Source organism: Tupaia chinensis, unplaced genomic scaffold (assembly GCF_000334495.1).
Source record: "Tupaia chinensis unplaced genomic scaffold, TupChi_1.0 Scaffold000117_2, whole genome shotgun sequence".
Taxonomy (NCBI): domain Eukaryota; kingdom Metazoa; phylum Chordata; class Mammalia; order Scandentia; family Tupaiidae; genus Tupaia; species Tupaia belangeri.
The window spans coordinates 6,872,141-6,894,959 of record NW_006159583.1 but is presented as its reverse complement, the minus strand read 5'-3'; the positions used below and the strand labels follow the sequence as shown (position 1 = coordinate 6,894,959).

The 22,819-nt window shown below is 37.0% G+C and overlaps 1 protein-coding gene across 1 annotated transcript in view; it reads left to right on the top strand.

Annotated features, from left to right (window-relative positions):
• The window catches only part of LOC102492775 (2,4-dienoyl-CoA reductase, mitochondrial-like), a 102,213-nt gene extending 80,946 nt beyond the window's left edge, over positions 1-21,267 (top strand). The window contains 4 exon segments of the mRNA XM_014586182.1: positions 19,400-19,492; positions 20,334-20,457; positions 20,460-20,720; positions 20,723-21,267. Of these exon segments, the coding sequence (XP_014441668.1) occupies positions 19,400-19,492; positions 20,334-20,457; positions 20,460-20,720; positions 20,723-21,267 (1,023 nt within the window).
• The last annotated feature ends 1,552 nt before the right edge of the window (positions 21,268-22,819 follow it).

Sequence of the window (22,819 nt, the reverse complement as noted above, 5' to 3'; positions counted from 1 at the left end):
TGTGCGTGCGTGCCCAGGATCCTGAGAGGAGAATGGAGGAGAAGGGATTGCAGCGTGACCATCCCCCCTGGGGGGTGATTTCTCGCTTTCTGTCTCTATGTCTCTCTCTGTCTGTCTGGTGAGTTCACACGCCCTATGATGAAAACCTCTCAAAAAAAAAATAAGCTGAGAGAAATTAATTATCTGAGTTGACATAGCTAGTGGGTAACCAAGTAGGTTAACACTCATGTCTCTTGGGGCCAGAAGGTAGCATACTGGTAAGGCGCTGCACTCCCACATGGCCAACAGTGGTTTCAGTCCCAGACCTGGAGTTGGAAACTCACACTTGGCATATGTGCATGTGTGCCCAAAATCCCATGAAGAGAATGGAGAGAAGAGATTGTGATTGTGATGTGCCAGGGGTTGATTTCTCATTTTCTCTCTCTTTCTTTGTGTTTCCAGAGAGCACACATGCCCTATAGCAAAAAAACAAACAAACAAACAAACAAAACAAACAAACAAACAAAAACAAACCTGAAACAAACAAAAAATCAAAACTCATTTTTTTTAAGGCTCTTCTTACTGTTTTCCTATTCATAATACCTATCTAATAGTGTGGCCATTTGAATAAGTTCATGGTAGATAAAATGATGGCCTTTGAGGAGAGAAATTGGCAGAGCTATGAAGACTGTAATAAAGTCTTTAATGTTTCCTAATGCTTATTTCCAGAAACTGGGTGATTTGGTGCAAAATATCTTATCCCTGAGTTTCAGTTTCCTTTGGTGTAAAATGCAGATCCTGTAAGGATTAAAATGGTAAAGTGGATCCTGGGTATATACTGCAAATATTCCTTGAAAATCAGTTATCACTGATATCTTGTCTCCATTTTAGAAGCTACATTTCTTTTCCTATGGTGCAGCTCACATTTATTTTTTGATAAAATCCAGTCTTTTATGTATAGCAAAGGAGAATCTAGATAAATCTCTTTTCTGGAATAAAATATGTATTAAATGAAAAAATACATGCTATCAAAATTCTTATTATCATTTGGAATAGAGTTTGAAGTTTAAATAAACTAATTATTTTATAAAGCATACTAAAATTTGACAAGCCAAATATAAAATTCATTTCATTCTTTTCTACTGAGAAAATGTCTCTTTCCAAATTCACACTTAGCATATTTAAATGTGATGATTCATCATACAGCAAATGAATTAGATCATCAGCAAACATTCTGTTAGATATTCATATTTTAAGAAATTGCTCAAAGAAGATTAAAGGAGAAAAAAATCCCTACTGATAACAATATAAAATTTAAAGCTATTTCAAGGACCTTAATCACTACATGAAGACTACCCTCTCTTGATTTTATTTGTCATTCCAAATGTGACTTTTTGGTTCCAGAGAATTTTTGGTCATATTTCTACCTAGTTTTGTTTATCACAAACAATGAAAAACTCTTGTACTTTTAAAAAATATGATTAAAAAATGAAATTATACTTTCACATTAAAAGAGAATTTCAGGTTAAAATACTTATTTTAGGACATAAAAGGTTATACCAAATGCAGTTGATTTTGTGAACACTATGTTAAATAATAACCCTTATTGAATTAGTCATAATATTATTTTAAAATCTTATAAGTCTGTTTAAAAATCTTTTTGAAGGTCCATTTAAAATGTATTAAAATGGTACTGGAAGGTGAAGGCGCAGTGATAAAAATTTGATGTTGATGGTTCCTTGTTCAAGTCCAGAGCCCTCTCTGAGTATGTCAGGCACACACTTGCCTACGACCTGGGGCTGGCTGAAGGTTGGGGTGGTTCATCACATTGGGATCCTGTTGGCAGTCCTTTCTCTTTTTCTGTCTCTCTCTCATGGTAGAAATGAATAAACTTCAAAAATGTACCAAAACAGGGGAACCAGCAGTTAGCGTAATGGCTATGTCTCTGGACTTCCACATAGTCGACCACGGTTCGCGTCCCGGACCCGGTGGCTTAAAACTCACGCTGGGCACGTGTGCATGCATGCCCAAGATCCCGAGAGGAGAATGGAGGAGAAGGGATTGCGGCATGACCATCCCCCCTGGGGGCTGATTTCTCGCTTTCTGTCTCTGTGTCTCTGTCTGTCTGGCGAGCACACACGCCCTATAGCAAAAATCCCCCCCCCAAAAAAAAAAAAAAAAGTACCAAAACAGAAATGATGAAGCATAACTCACCTGATGGAATCTATGGTGTTTATCTATTTTATTGGATTTTTTTTCTTTTTTCTTTTTAGATTTTGCCCTATGGGCATGTGCATTCACCAGAGAGATACAAAGAGAGAAAGTGATAAATCACCCCCCCACCCACCCACTGAAGGAAAGATGGTCACTGTTCCTTCTCCATTTTCCTCTCAGGATTTTGGGCATGCCTCTACATGCACCCAGCATGTTTTTCAAGCCATCGGATCTGGGACTCAAATTGTGGTCAACTATGTGGGAGTTCAGTGCCTTAGCTACCATATCACCTACTGACCCCTTTACGGGATATTTCTAATGGTTAAACATTCTTTATTAATTTGTACCTTCTAAAATCATGTTCCCATTTTCTGCTCACTTTAAGAAATATACATGTACAAATTTATACTATGTATAACTAGAGTAAAATTTCACTATTTATTGCCTTCCTAGAGGCAGAAGGAATCAACTCAAGGCAAATTCGCATGTATTTAGTATTTTCCACACATGAATATTAAAGTATTCCTAAGGATATTTTTATGAATATGAAACAAATGCCATCCACAGCATTCTGCTTCCTTCTACATTGTGTTACTTGCTCAGAAAAACCTTCCCTTGATTCACACTTAATCTTATCCAACTAGCCTTTCAGGAGTGTGGTTTTCAATCCTCATAAACTATCGACCTAGAAGACACACTGGAGTGTGAGTTAATTTCATTAATGTACTCCCTGGGTAAGCACATTTACGGCTAGTATTTCCAAACCATTTATTTTGTCAAAACGTTTCCCCTCACAAGCTTATTTACACGTTATGTACTGGAACTAGAGTGGGTGCTAAGGTAGGGCCAGATGAGAACCTTTCTAGATGTAGCTCACTGGTAGTAAATCTTAAGCTTTTATCAAGAAAACTTCTTTAGCAAGCAGAATATCCACATGGAAGCAAAGGCTTTTAGAATAGAGCAAGCTGGATAATGAAGACCAACACGCCTAAGTTGTAGTTGTTTATCTTTCAAAATATGTATCACTAACACATTAATTTCTTCCACAAATATTGGTCAACTACCTCTTGTGAAGTTAATGAGATCAAAGTGATAATGAGTGAAAAGCAGGCTTTCTTTATTTTCAACCTGGGATGAAAACTTCATTTAGGATTTCCTGTGAGTCTTATACCAACACACAGACACACACACACGCACACAAAGTCACACACAAATGGACATGTGTTTTTCAGAACATGTGTGTGTAATTATATGTGCACATGTTTGATTTTAATATAAGATACTTCTGAGCCCAGTTATGATAGCACAGGTGGTAATAAGCCAGATGGCAGTGCTGGAAGCCGTGTAGCAATTGCTGTTTGAATCTCTGGCCCAGTTGCCGTGAAACACTCCAGGCACTAGTGCAAGTGCCCGAGATTCAACAGGTTGGAGGAGGGAAGAGAGGGGATCACAGTGTGACCAGACACTGTGCAGGCTGCTCTCCTCCCTCTCACATGCATACACATGCACTATGCCACAAATAAAGAAAAACATTTTAATAGAGGTGTACACATTTTTTATAAACTACTTACGTATTTGCAATCTATACAAACTCATATTGTTCCATATCTTTTTGGCTTCACTGTACCTGATGATAAAAAGGAGTGGTAAATGAAACTGAAATCAAATTAATATAACCTAAGTCAGTCCAGAAATGTCATTGACTTCTTAAGTTCACTATATTTTTCTTTTCCTTTTTCTTTCTTTCTTTCTTTCTTTCTTTCTTTCTTTCTTTCTTTCTTTTTTTCTTTTTTTTCTTTCTTTCTTTTTTTTTTTGTTGTTGTTGTGGTATAGTAAAGTACCGAGTTACCTGTATTGAAGGAGAGTGAAGGAAAACAGAGCTCCCAAGAAGAAGGGAAGGGTTCTGAAAATGGGTTGCCAAGGAAGAAGTGAGGTCAGAGATTTTTAGTTTGGTCAGGAAAGACTTTGTTCAGAATTGTTCTAGGTGGGGCTTGTGCATGCTTTCACTAGTTCTAACTAAAAGATGCAGTTTTCATTTCAGATACATTGAATAAATGAGGGTACTAGAAGATTAACTTCCTTTTAACTAGAACCCTTCACAATAAAAGTCCAAGAAAGAGCCTGACTTATCAAAATAATTAAGGGTGTCATTTGATCCAAATCACAAAGTCTACTTTCAAGTAATACAGACATTATTAATTCTATAGATGTTATACCCAAGCTATAAATCAGGAAATTTTGACGTCATTAAAATGTAAATATTGGTGGAAAGCTGCTATCCTCTCCTGATAAAATACTTTACTTAACTATGTTTTGACATTACTTCCACATTTAGTATATAACTTCTGCTTAACTTGATTGTTAATAAATGTATCCAAGGTGGTAACAAAGGCTAAGATCTTCATCTATGTGGATTTTGACAAGTTGGCAATGTTCTACGGCTACATATTGTTTAAACATAAAATAAGCACATGTGTTTTGATAAGATACAAGTTGGCAATATGAAGGATAAAACTATCTTTTTAGGATCTTGATATAGGAAGGCCTTCATTTAGAATAGGAAGGCCTTCATTTATAATATGAAGCCATAGATTAAAAAATTAAGAAAGCAAATTAATGTTATAGGTCAATCATACTATGTAAGTGGAAAAGAATACATTAAAAAACCAAGAAGTTTCATTGAAAAACAGGACATTCATTTGACTTGAAAGAGACAGCAGGATCATTTTGCACTTATATCTCTAATTCCAAAATTGACAGAGAAAAATAAAATAGGCTATTGTCAGAGATAAGAAGAAGAAATACAATTTCAAATTCTAGTAGCTAACAAGACATTACAGTATGATTGGTTTGATTTATAATATACCCCAATAGAGCTATATTGGTTCTTGGAAAACACCCCCATTTCACTTCAAAGAGACTGCACTTTAAGAAGTAATGTCACCAGGGAACCAGCAGTTAGCGTAATGGCTATGTTGCTGGACTCCCCCGTAGTCGACCGCGGTTTGCGTCCCGGACCCGGTGGCTTAAAACTCACGCTGGGCGCGTGTGCGTGCGTGCCCAAGATCCCAAGAGGAGAATGGAGGAGAAGGGATTGCGGCGTGACCATCCCCCCTGGGGGGTGATTTCTCGCTTTCTGTCTCTAATGTCTCTCTCTGTCTGTCTGGCGAACGCATGCGCCCTATAGTGAAAATCTCTCCAAAAAAAAAAAAAAAAGAAGTAATGTCACCAGAACATAGAATCAATAATACATAAAATTTACAAAGGCATATGAAAAACAGAGCTAAAACTAAACATTGGAGAGATTTGTCCATAGTATGTGCTTCAGGTTTATTTGTTAAGTTGATTATATTTGAATTAGCAATTTACAAGATGCAGTCATCGTAATTATCTCAACATTAAGAACCACTAGGAACTTACCAGTACGCAGCAGCACACACACTTCTCTTTCAGTATTCAACACTCCTGAAAGGGATCTTTATTATCTCTGTTTCAGAAATGAAGAAAGCAATACTCAACAGTGAGTAAGCAAGTTCTCCAAGGCCATGCACTTAATATGTGACCAAGCTGTGACAAAAACACAGACTGATCTGATACATAATCAGATTTGTTCTATTACATTATGCTGTAAATTCTAAAAATATAATGTAAAAGATAATTTTGAAGGAAATACTGGGATCGTTTCTGTAGTACCACCATCTTTTTTTCCAGGAACTAAACTAAGCTTTAAGCTTAAACTTGAAACAGTTTAACTGAACAGAAAAGAAGGTAACATGGCAGAGGTACAGATAAGAGAATTTGGGGGTATAGTAGCGATAAAAAAAAAATGGGTATAGATTCTTCCCATCCCTGTATCCATGCCCTTGCAAAGTGATGTGTAGTTACTCCCGTCAAAGAGTGGAGTCTGTTTGTCCGTCTCTTGAATCTGATCTTGACCATGTGACTTGCTTTGGCCAATGGACACAGTAACGGTGACACAAGTGGAAATTTGCTCTCTTGTTGCTAGAAACACTGCCAGCATGACATGAGTAAGCCTAGGTCAGCCTACAGGAGAGGCCTCACCTGAAAGGACCGCAGCACTCTGACCAGCAGCCTATCAGCAAAGCCTCCAGTCATAGCTAATTACAGTGAGCCCTGGTGAGACCAGCAGAACTGCCCAGCTGAAAACCAAGTATCTGATTCACAGAATTGTGAGCTGGCAAATATTGCTTTTTTTTCAAAGCATGTAGCTTTATGGTAGTTTGCTAAAATAACAAATGCCACAGTAAGTAAATTAAAGAAACAGTAACACATGGAATCCCTAGTCATTTTCTCCAGTCGTGATGATAATTTTGTTTTGAACAGTGTAATGTTTTTCATGGTTGATCTTATTTTGTGACCAACTAATTCATTTGGTAGACAGCCTGGTTGCTAACAGAATGATTTTCCCCAGAAGAAAATTAACTGAATTCTTTAGTAATGAAACCCAACATTCTGGTTTCATTAGCGTCTTGCTTCCACAACTGAGAGGCCTGACTTAGATGTTTTCAAAGGATCTCTATAGCCAACCCAAATGGTGCTAGACATCAGGCCACTGTATGACTCAGGAGCCCCTATGCCTTTGTGGCTCCTTCATTCATAAAAAAGAAAAAAAAGGAACTGATCATTACAGTTTATGACAGCAGTGGTATAAAGATGAATTTATTACCATTATCTATTCAAATATTATCTTCAACTCAAAAGTCTTTTTTTTTTTTTTTTTCTGGTTTTAAAAGAAACTAAAACATTCTCCAAGGCCCCTAGAATTGCCTGGTTGCTAACAGAATGATTTTCCCCAGAAGAAAATTAACTGAATTCTTTAGTAATGAAACCCAACATTCTGGTTTCATTAGCGTCTTGCTTCCACAACTGAGAGGCCTGACTTAGATGTTTTCAAAGGATCTCTATAGCCAACCCAAATGGTGCTAGACATCAGGCCACTGTATGACTCAGGAGCCCCTATGCCTTTGTGGCTCCTTCATTCATAAAAAAGAAAAAAAAGGAACTGATCATTACAGTTTATGACAGCAGTGGTATAAAGATGAATTTATTACCATTATCTATTCAAATATTATCTTCAACTCAAAAGTCTTTTTTTTTTTTTTTTCTGGTTTTAAAAGAAACTAAAACATTCTCACAGGCCCCTAGAATTAATGTGAGCCTTGGGCAGGAGGCCCATTGTATCTAATTAATAAGTCCCTAAACAGACATTATAAGGGGTAAACTTATTTGCTTCCTTCTTCCTTCTATATCTTCAGAACTGCTATTTTATAACCATGGTCAAGAAGGTGTGTGTGTGCGTGTGCATGTGTTAACATATGATCTTTTATGACTAACGTAAGTAAGCTACTTCTCCGGCCTCTTCTGCATCTATGTCTTGCACTCTAGGGGCACTTTGCATAGAGGCAACTATATAAGGATTGTAGAGTTCATAACCATTCATATCCTATAAAGACCAACACACACACACACACACACACACACACACACACACACACATACACACACACACTCATAGAAGAAATAAATAAACATTAAACAAAGAAAAAATAATTCTATCTGCAAGTTTATCCATGTCACTTCTGCTTATATTCCTTTGTGTGGGGACCAGCAATGGAGATAAAATTATCACCTATTCATGGTACCCATAGAATCAGCTAAAATGAGGAGGGAGCAACGAGTAGTCATCGCCACCTCGTATGTGAGTCAAACCCTGCACTGTGCAATAAATCTGTCCCTTCTAGTTGAGACGATGGAACAACTAGTTTGCCTTCCACACCCTGTCCTTTATGTCTTGTCTCTAACTTAGCCGGGAATCTGCAATATAAACATTAATAGTTTCCCACATCTTTGTTTAGAGAATAGCCTGAGGATTTCTAAACTTTTAGATCTTATTCATTCCAGAACTGTTTCACTTATGGCCACATAAATCTTGGCCCTTTAGAAGTTCCAAGATTAAGACTCGTAGGAAACTAGAGTCACAAAGAACTCACAGGTGATCTATATAAAGCAAATTTGATTCAGGCCATTCAGAAGGCAGAATATTTGCTAAGATCATTTGAGTGGAGCTCTCATATTACTTATGGAAACTGAAGACTTGGTAAAGCAACCCAGAAAAGAGAGTTTGGTAGCAATTTTAGTATTCTTGTTTTTTAACCAAGGGTTTTTTTTTGTATTTGTTTTTGTTTTTCTTCTAATTACAAAGTTATTCACTCTGGAAATTAAAAACTAATTATTTTTTTGAACTAAAAATAGTCTCTGTGGTGGAGTCAGTAATATACCAAATTGAAAAGCTGGAAGCCACATGCCAACCATGGTTTGAGTCCCTAGGCCAGTCAAAAAGTACCAGATGTACACGACAGGCCCAAGATCCAGGTGGGATGGAGAAACGGAGGAAGGGAATTGTAGTGTGACTGACCTTTGTGTATGGTGTGTCTATCTCTGTATCTCTTTCGTGTGTGTGTGTCTGTGTATGAATGTATGTGCCCTATCATGAAAATGGTAATAAGTAAACAGAAAAAGAAGACTATTCAAGTTGTATTCAGAGTTGACAAGCTAAGAATTTTATATGTTTTCCTCTACGTGTAAGCACATTTGATTTTTGAAAATTTACTTTACTTTGTATCTAGAAAGAGGAAACACTCAACTCTTCAACAAGTTTCCAAGTGAAAAAGTAATTATTTTAAATAAAGTTAAAATAAGAACCACAAGAACTCATGCCTTATATATCCCCATAAGTTTTAAATCTCCACATCCTTTCACATTTTGCGTAACACTTAAGTTGGAAAATACTTCACAACTTTTCTTCTCAGCTAATGTCAGCTCTTAGGATGAAAAAAGCAAAAACCAAAACTGTAAAACAATAACTGAAAATCCAACTGGTTTTCATATCCTTCCTTTTGGTTTCCCCAACCCTATAACACATCATTGCCATGATGGTTTTTTTTTTTTGTTTTTTTTTTTTTTTTTTTTTTTTTTAGAAATCTGATTATTCAACACTTCTACTTAAAATAATTTAATGATATAATATCTTCTTTACTGACAGCCCTTATTCATAGGTAGAAAGCTCCAGGAAGACTATGGTGCATCTTCTTGAAAGTTGATTTATTTGAAGACAAATAATTTAAGGTATGTTAAAATGAATATATAGCCCAGCCTAGTTGGTGCACTCCATAGCATTCTGGAGTGTAGTGCTAAGAGCCACATGGCTTACCACAGGTTCAGATTCCCAGGTAAGGTAAAAACATGCTGGGGAATGTGGGTATCTTAGATCCTAAAATGTCAGAACTCTCGGCAAAGAAGATAGTGGTGTGAAAAGACTCTGTCAAGGGTGCTTTTTCTCTGTTTTTTTTTTCTCTCTCTTGCGTGCACACATGTATACTATCATAAAAATCTTAATGTAGGGCTAGCTGGTGGCATGGTGATTAAGGAGGCTGGATCTCACATGACTGACTATGGTTCAAGGCCCAGATCCAGTGGTCCAGGCACATGAGCAATGTGGGTCAAAGTCCTGAAAAGAGAAACAGAAGAGAAGGAATTGTGGTGTGGCCATCCCCTACAAAGAATGCTTTCTCATTTTCTCTTTCTCTTTCTCTCTCAAACAAGTACACATGCCCTCTAGCAAATAAAATAATAATAATATAGGGTCGGTTTTAAAATTTATATATGTTGGGGCCAATTGGTGGCATGGTGCTTAAGGCAGCTGGATCCCACATGGCCAAGTACAGATTTGGAGTTCTGGACCCAGTGACTTAAAAAACCTGCTGGATTTATATGTATGCATGCCTAAAATCCCAAGAGGAGAATAAAGGAGAAGGGATTACAGTGTGACTGTCACCCCTGAAGGATGCTTTCTTGTTTCCCCCCTCTCTCTGTGTGTCTCACTCTGGCTAGTTCGTGTGCCCTATAGTAAATTACAAAAAATAAGATAAAATCACATTACTTGTAGTTTTTAAAAATAAAATTTTAAAAAATTAATCAATGTATTAATTTCTTCCATGAAAGAGAGAGAAACACTATCAAAAGGGTCTTCACATCATGAGCCACCCTCCACCTCAGCTATTCTAGGTCACAGGCATGTACCTGAACCCAGCACTTACAGGGAGGGCTTGGGATATGAACCCTGGACCTTTCTATGTGGGTCCAGCATTGTAGAGTGTTGTGTTACCTCTCCATCACCATCTGACCCCCACTAATGTTTTTAAACACAGGACCTTGAGAAATTATAACCTGAGCAACACCTGTTTCAGTCTGTTCCTACACCCCTGGAGGATAAATGCTTGCTTTTGCCATTAGGAGTAATAGATGAAACAACAACAAGCCCACCAACCAACTAATGAAACAAAATAATTAATGGATAAAATTAAACTTCCTTAATGGAACTTTTTATAATCTGGTCCTCCTTATCTTTTCAACCTCACCATGTGCATCTTTAGGCCTCATCAAAGTTCTCTGCCTGATTGACTCCTACTTGTTCTCACCTCTTTGGCATAGCTCCATCCGCAACTCTTCTTTTTCTCCCTACTCGGTAAAGGTTGGAGTTCTTTCTCCATGGTTTACCAGCATCCTGTGCATACTTTATCATAAACTCTACCACATTGCTTTGCCTTTGTGATCTTCTTTTTTTTACTTTCTTTCTTTCTTTCTTTCTTTCTTTCTTTCTTTCTTTCTTTCTTTCTTTCTTTCTTTCTCTTTTTTTTTTCATATACTGCATGCATTTGCCAGAGAGAGACAAAAAGAGAGACTGTGACAAAGAAAGTGAAAAAATCACCCCCCAAGAGGGATGGCCAGGTTGCAGTCCCTTCTCCTCCATTCTCCTGAGATTTGGGGCACGTGTGCATAAGAACCCACCATAAATTTCAAGCCACCAATTCCAGAACTCTGTGTTGACCTTGAGGGAGTCCAGCACCTCAACCGCTGTGCCACCAGGTAGCCCTTCTTTGTTGTTTTCTTATGTGACTCTTTCACCAGGCTGTCTGTACCTTAAAAGTAGGGGCTGTAGAGCTTTGAAAGTCCCATGTCTGTCTAGCAGAATGCTGACAATTCTTCCCTCTGATTTAATCTCAGTTTATTCTACCCTCTGTAATCCAACTGTCAATGCTCTTGCCAGGCTCTGACCAGCTCTCACATGCTGTATTACAACAGGCCCTAACTGTTCCCCTTTCATGCCTCTCTTACTTCCAACCCACACTTCTCAGGGCTGCAAGAGCTGGTTCCCTGAATCAACTCAAATATTGCCTCCTGGAGCTGCAATATCATCTCCTCCCCAGAAACAGGTACCTGTTTTATTTTTGTGTGTGTGTGTGTGCACCTAAGACCTTGTACAGCATAAAGATTTTCTATAGACTTCAATATATAGGTATTCGTTTTCTGTTTCACTTGTTTTTCTCTCTTCTACTTAATTAGGAGCTCTTTGATTACAGAAACTATCTTCTTCAACAGCTCAATAAATATTTATTGAATGAAATGTTTACTAAGTAAATTCTTTTAATTCTTTATCCTTTTCCACTTCATTTTGCTATTACTGGTTTCATTGTGAAGTAGCATTTAAAAGTTCAGTTTCTGAAGTGAGACTTCCTGATTTCAGATCGTAGCTCTCCACTAAAAAACTAGATAAACTTTGCAAGCTCCTTCACTATTCTCGGCTCAGCTTTCTGATCTAGTTAATGTAGATGAGAATAGCAACTTTAATTAAGTGCATTACTATGCAGACATCTGTGTTCTAGGCTATTGCTTGACACACATTAAGCCCTTGATAGATGTTAGTTTTATTAATGTCATAATTTTCTTCTCTCTTCCCCTCTCCCTCCCTTCCTTCCTTCCTTTCTCTTCCCTCTCCTTTCTGCTTGTTTGTCTGGGATTCAATTTACTCTCTCCATCTTAAATTACTTTCATATTTACTAAAAACTCGTAGTATCTCTGCCACAGAGATCTTGCTCTGAGGAGTCACACAAACAAATAGCTCCTCTGTAAGGTCATAGTTGATGTGACATTTAGAGATGGAGTAAACAATTGCCTGTTGCAGTGATCATGCTTAGGAATTTGGTGGTAACACAGCCCTCTGTAGCATGGAATGCAGAACAGCGATGCTCTGGGATCCCATTTGAGGTAGGGTGGAGCACTTTGGGATATTGTTTGCCTCATGACGTGAGGGACGGCTACTGCAGGTTTCAGGGTAGTCTCACTGTTGTTAATATCATCTACTAGATCCATCTCAGAACCTTGTTCTGAACTGGTATTTTCTGCTGGAGGAAGGAGGGCTCCTGTTCAGATTTTGGAAGCACCAAATGCTTTGGGAAACACCATGATTTTAATCTTTGAAGGAAAAATGCTCTGGATCTCTCACCATGGCTACTCTTTCTTCCTATATTTTGAAAAGGATAAAAATAGAAAGATTATATCATTGACCCTTGTGCATATAGTTGATTGCTTATGGCCAATGTTATGATACAGGGATGTTAGAATATTCTGTCTATGTGTGTGCATGAGTTACTGTAAGTCATATGAATATCTAAGAAAATGTATGGGGGTGTGTGTGTGTGTTTGTGTGTGTGTGTGTGTGTGTGTGTGTGTGTGTGTTTGCTTGCTGTGGGTAGGAAGCACAAAGAAATTTCAGAGACCAGCATGAGGGCTGAACAGCCCCGAGCTGTAGCCCTTCTCTTTCAACCTCAACTTCCAGGCTCCAAACTAGAAATGACAGGGGAATTGCAGGCCTCTTAAGCAGACATCTCCGTCTGAGGTACCTTGTTCCTATCAGAGATCAGTTGGAGGACTGACCAGCCCTGAGCTGCAGCTCCTCTTTTCAAACCTCACCTCCCAGGCTGAAAGCTAGAAAGGTAGGGATTTTTTTCCCCCTTTCTCTTGGTAGGAAGCACAAAAACAGTTCAAAAACATGCTTGGCCTTCTTAATATGAAATACTTCTCAGACCAGTCCAGTGGAAAATACTATACATGTTATCACCAACAGGTAATAAACCATTGCTGTATTTCCTGTTAGATAAATTGTCATTACAAGCCAAATGATGTATAGTGACTGAATGCTTAAAAGAAACAATGAGAATAATAATAATATAATAAAGAAAATAAAAATATATGACCCATAAAAAGAATGAGAACTTAATCACAGCCTATCAACCCACAACAGGGGGCATAAACAGTTTTAATCATGCCTTATGTCATTAAAACAACCCCAAATTTTCCTGACAGCAATTTTTGGTGCTAATATTTTGCCTGCAAATAGTAGTTTCCTAATAAAATCAGACAGCTTAAAAAAATACTCTTAATCTTCTTTATAAATGTAATCTACCCAAATTTAGAGAAGAAAGTACTCAAAGTTTTACCTGCATGAAAACGTTTAATTAGAGGTTTATTACCTATTGATGATAACATGTATAGTAGTCTCAACTGGACTGATCTGAGAAGTATTTCATGTTGCGTAAAGTCTTTTTACAAGCAAAATGATAAATAGTGATTGAATGTTTAAAAAAATAATGAGAATAATAATAATCTGGAAAAAACGATGAAAAGCTATTTGATGATGATGATGTGGATAGTAATGTCTTTGTCTTGATTGATATGCATGTCATTCCTTCTGGAAAAATAAATGTAATACACTATAAAGTTATATATGATTCAATGTAATATAAACAAGATTATGATAATAATAAATAAGATATAAAAGACATTTAATTAGGTAATTTGAGAAAAGGATTTTTTTATGTTTATATAGTTGACTTTTGCAACAAGATACTCTTTTGATTGGATAACTGAGAGGGTCTGACATGCTGCGTTATGTAGCCTATTGCTTTGCACACAGTAGACATTGGGTAACTATTTTAGGAATGAAAGAATAATTGGAGAAATAAATGCATTGAAATAAATATAGTGTGGTATAATATCAAATTTCCTGAATAAATTTTCTGGAGGTAGATACTTGTGAATACATCAGCCAAAAGAATTGGAGTGAATTAATAAGATAGGATAAGAATATTTATGGAAGAAAATGAGTTGTAGTTACAAAGTTAAGCATTTAAATGCAGTTACTATTGACCTAGTGACACTAAAAAACCTACCTTTTATTACAATTAGTGGAGACAAAAAATAATTTACAAATGGAACATACAAGGTGTGAGTGCACATGCCAAGACCCTGACAAGCTGGAGGGTCAGGGGTAAAACCCTGTCAAGAGTAATTCTTTCTCCCTCTCAGTATACACACACTTTCTCCCTGGGTATACACACACTTTCTCTGTCACTAATAAAATTAACTTTTCCAACATTCTTAAAAATAAATACATACATGAATTTGGCCAACTTTATGCTCCTTATGCCTTTATCCTACACCTTCAAGATAAATTTCCATACATGCCCTGGATTTTTGCTTCTATAAATCAGAAAGTTCATGCAGTTCTTTTAGAGCAGTATATCTCTTCATGGGTCACACACTTTGTGTCTCTGTTTTCAAAGCCTGATGGGGCTTGATTTTGATGATAACTCTAGAAGCAGAGGCATGGTGGGGATGGATCCCGAGGAAAATCAATGATGTCTTGTGAGGATTATCTCAGGGAAGGTCCTTAAATCTCCTTCGGGTAAAGTAAAGCTCACTGTCTCAGTCAGATGAAGGACTGCTTCTGCTGGCAAAAAACTCAAGAGAATCTAGGGTTCAGTGTCCCCAGCTTTACCAGAATCTGTACCTATGTCCTCATTCCCATGTACAGGGTACCATTCTTCCTAATCAATGTCCTTACTTTAACCAAAGACATACTAAAATTCTAAAAATTTACTTTATATTGTAATTTAGCTAGTCACAAGAAAGCTCTCTATATTCAATTTTCAGAAACCTAAGCCCAGCAACTACTAAAGATAAAGTTTTATTTTAAGGCAGATTTTAAAGTTTTTTTTTTATTATTATCATCATAATCTTCTTTATATTACATTGGATTACACATAACTTTACATTGACTTCCATTGCTTTTTCAAAAGGGAATGCCATGTATGTCAGTCAATACAGAGACATCAATCTCCCCGCTTTATCATTCAATGTCTTTTCCATGCATTTCCCAATAATCAGATTTTAAAGTTTTTAAGTCATGTATGAGATCTTGAGCCATGAATTCGAAACCGTGAGTTCTCCTCCCCCGCCCCACTTTCTCTGGTGTACATAGAAGCAACTAGTCAATCCCAATTATACTCCTTAGTTTACTACAATGTGCTGATGTCTGATACATGGTCACCCACTACCTTGCCTTCCATATGTACATGATTAGGAATATCAAATCATAATATTTTGCATAGCTTTGTTATCCCATACCATACCGTGGACTATTGGCGCCCTCTTTAGCATTGGAAATAGAATCATTTACAGCTTCATATCTAATCACATGAAAGAACCAATTCCAGAACATACAGAACCAATTCAGGAAACTCATTCTGAAGATTCTGGTCCTCTAGAATCACTCCTCATGTGAAAATATGTACCAGTCAAAAAAGAGGTACACTGTCCTCACTTTATACCCTAACACACTACACTGTTGACACCTCATGCCGCTACCTCTAGACACCATTAGCAAGCACGTCATCACCACATCACACCACACCATCATCATAAGACATGATCATCACACACCAGATAATAATCACATGACGTCATTATCACATGATACCATCACCTCACTGTATCATCATCGTACCATACAACATCGCACTACACCATCACACCACACCGTCATCACATGACACTCTAATCACACGTAGCCACCAGCGTTTGCACCACAGCATCATCTCCCCACGCCATCATCACAGCACAGTGTCTTCACCAGCACAGCATCTAGGTCATCATATTTGCTACAACATTAGATTAATTTGAGAGCTTATTCATTTGAGAGTGCATATTATGCCTATGTGAAACAGTAAAATTCTGAATAAAAAGTAAAAGTCAGTTTATATTTATCTCTACAATTACCACTCTCACATTACTATCAGTGATTAACCCCACCCTCATCTACTGAACGGTACAGGCTGTCACTGTCCATACCTGTATTACCTCATATAATCCTGGTAACAATCTTCAAAATATTTATTATTACTCTCATTTCGCATAGCAGGAATTGTGACTTACATAGCAAATTGAAGATGCAGTATTGAAATTAACATTTACCTATCTCTAAATGTTACACTTCTTAACCTTCCTGAAACCATGTTGTTACATGTGGAAATACATATGACTTTCAACCACTGTTAATCATAAATGGTTTTATCTCTCGGTAATCTGATAAGGAAATTGATACATCCAGCAATCTCATCTCTCCAGCTAAATTATGTGAGCTAAAACTCCCAAAGTACTGGTTCTAGTATATAAAAACTTAAAGATGTTCTTCAAAATACTTGACTATCTTGATGACATGGTACTTTGTTTGCTTCTTGCTTGATTTATTTTGACATGGAACACAGTGCCACGTAATAAGTACATCTTGATAAAGTAAATTAATTTCCTTCAACATTCATATATCAACACAGTACATGAATGTAAGTGGCCAAGAGCTCATGGGTAATTCTAACAGAATCCTATTGCACAGCATATGATAAAAATCTAGGAGGCAAATGGAAGGCAGCATTTTAAAATTTAACTTTCAATAGGAAAGTAATCGAAATAAAAATTAAACTAGACACTTCACCACAGAAAAAAAAATTTTAAATGAGGGTAAGTAAAGGGCAGTGAAATAATCTGTAAAATAGCTATAAACCTTTAAAATGCTAATAATAATAAATAAATGTTATCTGAATTGAGCTGACAGGTTTTAATGGGCCATATATAATTTATTTGTGTCCCAATGAAGCCTGTAATTTTCTCCAAAGACCATATCCAATTTTTTTTTCATAATGAAGATAAAGTAGCATGCATACCAAAAAATCATTTGGAAGATGCTATAATTTAATCCAAAAAGAAAGTGAAGGACTGTGTCCATTTTGGGGAGCTTGTATTTTATTGCATAACATGGTTTACAGCAGAAAGTTGGCTGTGGAAAAGCAGTTCATTCCATAAGCAGCCAATATATTTGCTAAAATATTCATTCTTTTGGTCCTAATCACATTGCAATCTTTTGGAACTATTTCAATAATAATAATTGCAGAAATTAATAGTCAACTAAAGAAAGAAAACTCCTGATGGAGTTGCACAGTGATGTTCAATAGAAAAATCACTTTATGGAGTTATGTACTCTACATTTTGATATCTTTCATACAAAAGAGATCATTCTCCCAATGTGCTGCCTAAACAATTTGTGGGTGGTATTGAAGATTCTAATAGTCAAAAAGAAAAATAACTAATGCCAGCAGGTGGCATGAAGGTTAAGGTCCTGGACTCTCACATGGCTGACCCTGGTCCAAGTCCTGGACCCAGCAGCCTGAAGATCATGCCAGGTGCATGTCTGTGCATGCTCAAATTCCTGAAAGGAGAATGGAGGAGAAGGGATTGTGGCATGGCCATACCCCCAGGGAGTTGTTTTTCACTCTCTTTTCCACTGTCTCTGTCTCTCTCTGAAATGCACATGCCCTATGGCAAAAACAAAACAAAACGAAACTTAAAAAAACTAAGTCTTAAACATAAATTTTGTTTGATGCAAAGTGGAAGAAAATTATAGAAGATGAGAGAACAGTTTAATTTCACTTCCACAGAATGGACCCACTTGTGATTATCTAAGCTGTTACCATAATAAATGAACAAACACTCCCATTGAAATTACAATGTTTAATCTCTCTAAAATATTTTGTATTACTTCATTTTGTTTATTTATTTGTCATAGGACACACGCAATTGCCAGAGAGAGGTAGAGAGATAGAGAAAGTAAAAAACGTGAGAAATCATCCCCCAAGGAAAGGGCCATGCCACAGTCTCTTCTCTTTTATTCTCCTCTTGGAACCCTGAGCACACATGCCCATGAGCCCAGCATGATTTTCAAATGATCTAGTCTGAGACTCTAACCACACAGTCAGCTATGTGGGATAACTTCCTTAACCACCATTCCACCTGGCTGGCCCACAACTTTTTCTTTGGCCAGTCCTATGTGACATAATAGCCTCTGCTTCAAAGAGAAGTTGAGAAAGTGACCATTTAGCTCTTAAGTTTCTGCTGTAGAGCAACAGGGGAGAGGAGCAGTTGGAAATTAATATCAGATTGGATTACTAACTCTTTCTGCCACAGTGAGCTTTGAGACAAAAACAGCATCTATATTATGAAGATTTCCATTTTTCCTTTTCAACAATAGGCTAAGGAGCTTTAATTTTATCTTCTGTGGAATAAGGTTTCCAGTGACAGTTTTGAGATAGGTGATCAAACTTTTATATTAGAATAAACATTTTCTTAAAGAATTGATAGCAAGGACACACTCAGTCCTTCCTTATAAGTGTGAGAGTAGTTGGAAACAAAATTAATATTAACAAACCATTACTCAGGCATTAGTGTTTCTAACCCTTGACAAATACAGTGCCAATAGTACCATATTTGAGTAAAAAATATCTAATCACATACATGCACATACAACAAACATGTACTTTCCATGAAAATTGTATACCCAGATCCTTAAATTAATTTTGTTCATCATACTAAGTAAATCCACCATGCTCCTCCACTATTTCTTAGTAGTTAAGCAATTTCTAATAGTTTATCAATGTCTAAGTAGATGAACAATATGCTTTCTGGGGGATGAATTCATTTTTACTCAGTTTCTTTGGAAGAAGATTATTATACTAATTGGCAAATGAACTACTAAAAATTAAACTTCAGAATTTCTTTTGGTCCCTGATTCTGTACAGTAGAAGTCAAAGATTGTCTTATCAGTGTATTTATAATAAATAGGATTATCCATAACAATCACACAGGAGTAAGTTAAAGTGAATAGTTTGATATTTTTTTCATCCTATGTCCAGTGAGAAAATTAGTAAGAAAAACAAAAAAGATCATGGTATAAAGTTTAAAGAAGGTCTTTCCCAGAGCATTCCTATTTTTCAAAAACAGATGTTTCAGATTCAACCTCTGAAGCAAAAACTCGCATCCCACTTTCAAAACTATGGAAATGCAGAGATGAGTTTAAATAAGACAAAGGAGCACTACAGTTATTAAATGTATAGGAACAGAGATGTAAAGAAAAACTGAGAGATGAATGTATAATAATTGCTTCAATCCCAAATGACAGAATAGAAGTGAAGAGTCTGTTGAAGAGACAAGAGAATGCCAACAACAAGAATTAGATGAAGAGGAACTGGGCAAAATAGTCCCTAGTGCTCCCGTAGGCATCCCCAGAGGTTGTTCTGGAAAGGCACAAGCCTGAAGGCTCCACAGGCAGGACTCTCCACCCAAGGCAGATGAGCAGAATTGGAAGCAAACTGCCAAACTGCACAGTGGGTCAAGAGGCAGCTGGACCGAGTTTTCAAAACAAAGAGAAAATACACAGCTGTTCCCAGGATTTCTAAGCCGAGGATGAGGAGTTACTGTGTAAATGAACTGGTATTTTTGGGGCAGGTCTGCGTTGAGGTTCTGTGTTCTTCAATTGCCAAGTGTTTTGCTATTCTTGTTGAACTCTTAAATCTACATTCGTGTTGTGTTTTCACCTTCTACACCAAGTAGCTAGAGAGATCCAATGGTGAAATGACTGAAATTTTCACTGCACTTCTTAACTGTGTTTTGTGTCTTCCTGGCACTGGTTAATCCTTGAAGGATTTTTAATTTTATCCTAGAAATGGGGAGAGGAAAGGGAATTCACTTTTGACGATAGCATAAGCCTATACCTGTATCTATATGTATATTTTATCCTCCAAACAGTAAGTCTATGAGGTAGGTGTTATTGTCATTATCATTATCTCTTAGCAATGATGAAATGGGGAGAGGGCAGGGTGCAGAAAGATGAAACAAACCTAAATGAAGTAAGTGTCAAAAGAATCACAAGAGTAGAGAGAGTTAAGGAGGCTAGGAAGGATGGCAGGAAGCAACAGTGTCTGCACCTCTGTTCTTGAGGTCTTTCCATAAATCAAGCTCACAGGCCAGAAGTACAGGAGACTCACCACCTCAGCAGCCCTGACCACTGGCATGGGAGTTGATAATGACAAGACTTCAGCTTCTGCTCCCCTCAGTTTTTCAGTAATGGAACAAAAATATTATATCAAAACACTGAAGCTTTGCAATCAAAATTCTTTCCACCCCTTCAGAAAGCAATGCTACCACCTAATAGTTTTCAGGGAAAAGCAGTGTTCACTACTGGGGAGGTACTGGTCTTGGCAAAGGAATGACAACTCTTTTGTCCAGCCTAGGAGTTCAGTGTGTGATAGCCAGCTGGAAGAGTGATGTTCTTAAAGCCACTGCAGAACAAACTTCTTCTCAAACTGGATATAGGGTTCATGCAATTCAATGTAATGTGAGGGATCCTGAGATGGTTCAAAACACTGTGACAGAAATGATCAAAGTTGTAGGACATCCTGATATTGTGACAAGCAATGCAGCAGGGAATTTTATTTCTCCCACTGACTCTCTCCTAATGCCTGGAAGACCATAACTGACATAGCTATAAATGGCACTGCTTTTGTGACCCTAGAAGTTGGAAAGCAGCTAATTAAAGCGCAGAAAGGAGCAGCATTTCTGGGTATTACAACCATCTATGCTGAGACAGGCTCAGGTTTTGTAGTACCAAGTGCTTCCACCAAAGCCGATGTGGAAGTGATGTACAAGTCTCTTGCAGCTGAATGGGGTAAATATGGACTGCGATTCAACGTGATTCAACCAGGGTCTATAAATATAAAAGGTGCTGTTAGCCGTCTAGACCCAACTGGAGCATTTGAGAAAGACATGATTGACAGAATTTCCTGTGGTCTGCTGGGAATTGTGGAAGAACTTGCAAATCTTGCTTCTTTTCTTTGTAGTGATTATGCTTCTTAGATAAACAGAGTGGTCCTTAGATTTGATGGTATAGAGGAAGTACTTATTTTGGGCGAATTCAACATCCTGAAGAAGGTCACCAAGGAACAGTGGGATGCAATCGAAGGACTCATCCGAAAAACAAAAGGCTCCTAAGGCTTCATCTTGATTACAGAAAAATCAAGGAATAGAAATGATACAAACTGTCTATAATCTTTTGAAATTTTTTGCAAGTCTAATAAATTGTTAATAAAAATTCAATGAATGTGTATTATGTGCCAGGTCAGTGGTAGACATTATATACGCAAAGATATTTAAGATGAGATATCATCTCTTCAAAAAATAGAAAAGAGGGAGAGTGGATGAAGGTTTTGAGTGATAAGTTCTTGTGAGGACAGAGAAAGGAAAAAGTATATGTGACCCGGAATACCAGTGAATAGATCTGCAAAGAAATCTAGTTTTCCTGTTTGAATTGATATGCTATAGGCTCCATACGGACACTTTCATATGGGCAGTTAATTGTACTCATAAATTACATATATTATAACTAGTGTGCATACAGGATGTAACAGGTTTATAATAATTGGCTCTGGCATTTCCAGTTATTCTGTCTTTCACTGGACTTTTTAGGATGTTATGTTTTTTCGTGTAACGTGAAAGATACCTAGTCTCCATACTACCTTTAGCACTAGTCACGCAGGTACCCTGTCTCCATATACCTTTAGCACTAACCCTGATTTTCTTCTCATTGGTCTGCATCTTTCTTCTTTTTTAAAATTATAAGTAATTCTTATAATGTACAAAAAAGAAAAAGTGTCAATAATTGCATAACCATGTATAAGTTTCATCACTTATTTGCTTCATCTATAAAATATGTAATTATATTTGCTTTATATTGTTCTTATAAGGATTAAGTGAGATAAAATAAGGAAAAAGCAAACAAATGAAAGATAGGCTATTCTGTCTTTTTAATATTTAAAAAGAATTTTGTCATAATCTCTAATTTTCATGTAATAATTGTGCAGGTTTATGAGGAACAATATGGATTTTTCAAAACACATATACACCATGTAATGATTGAACAAAGAAAATAAACACATTCATCATTTCCAGCAAAAAACAAAACAAAACAAAACAAAAAATCTCAAGAGTAGATGCCCTTCGTAGGAGCCAAGCTCTGAGCTAGAGAGACATGGCTGAGAAGTCTCATTGCTTCACACCGTTGTGAGCCGGAAAGTTCTGGTCATGCATTTCCAATAAGTTGCAAAGGATACATGGGACTTCAGTGAACCAATGGTATTTATCTTGCTCTCTCTGTGTGCAGGACATAATGATCAACTGCTAGGGAAAAAAGAAAAGTAAAAAGAAAACAAAGTGGAGGCAGCAAGCAGTGTAGTGGTTAAAGCGCTGGACTCCCACATGGCCTACTGTGGTTCACGTCTAGCAGTTTGAAACTCACATTGGACACACATGTGTACATGCCAAAAATCCCAAGAGGGGAATGGAAAAGGGATTGTGGCATGGCGATCCCCTCTGGAGGTTGCTTTCTGTCTCTCTCTCCAGTGAGTGCATGTGCCCTATAGCAAAAATCTCACAAAGAATAAAAATAAAACAGAGAACAAAGTCCTTTCCACTTAGCAGTCTAAAATATAAATACTTATAAACATTTCTGAATAATAAAATACCAAAGGAGAAGAATTAATTATTT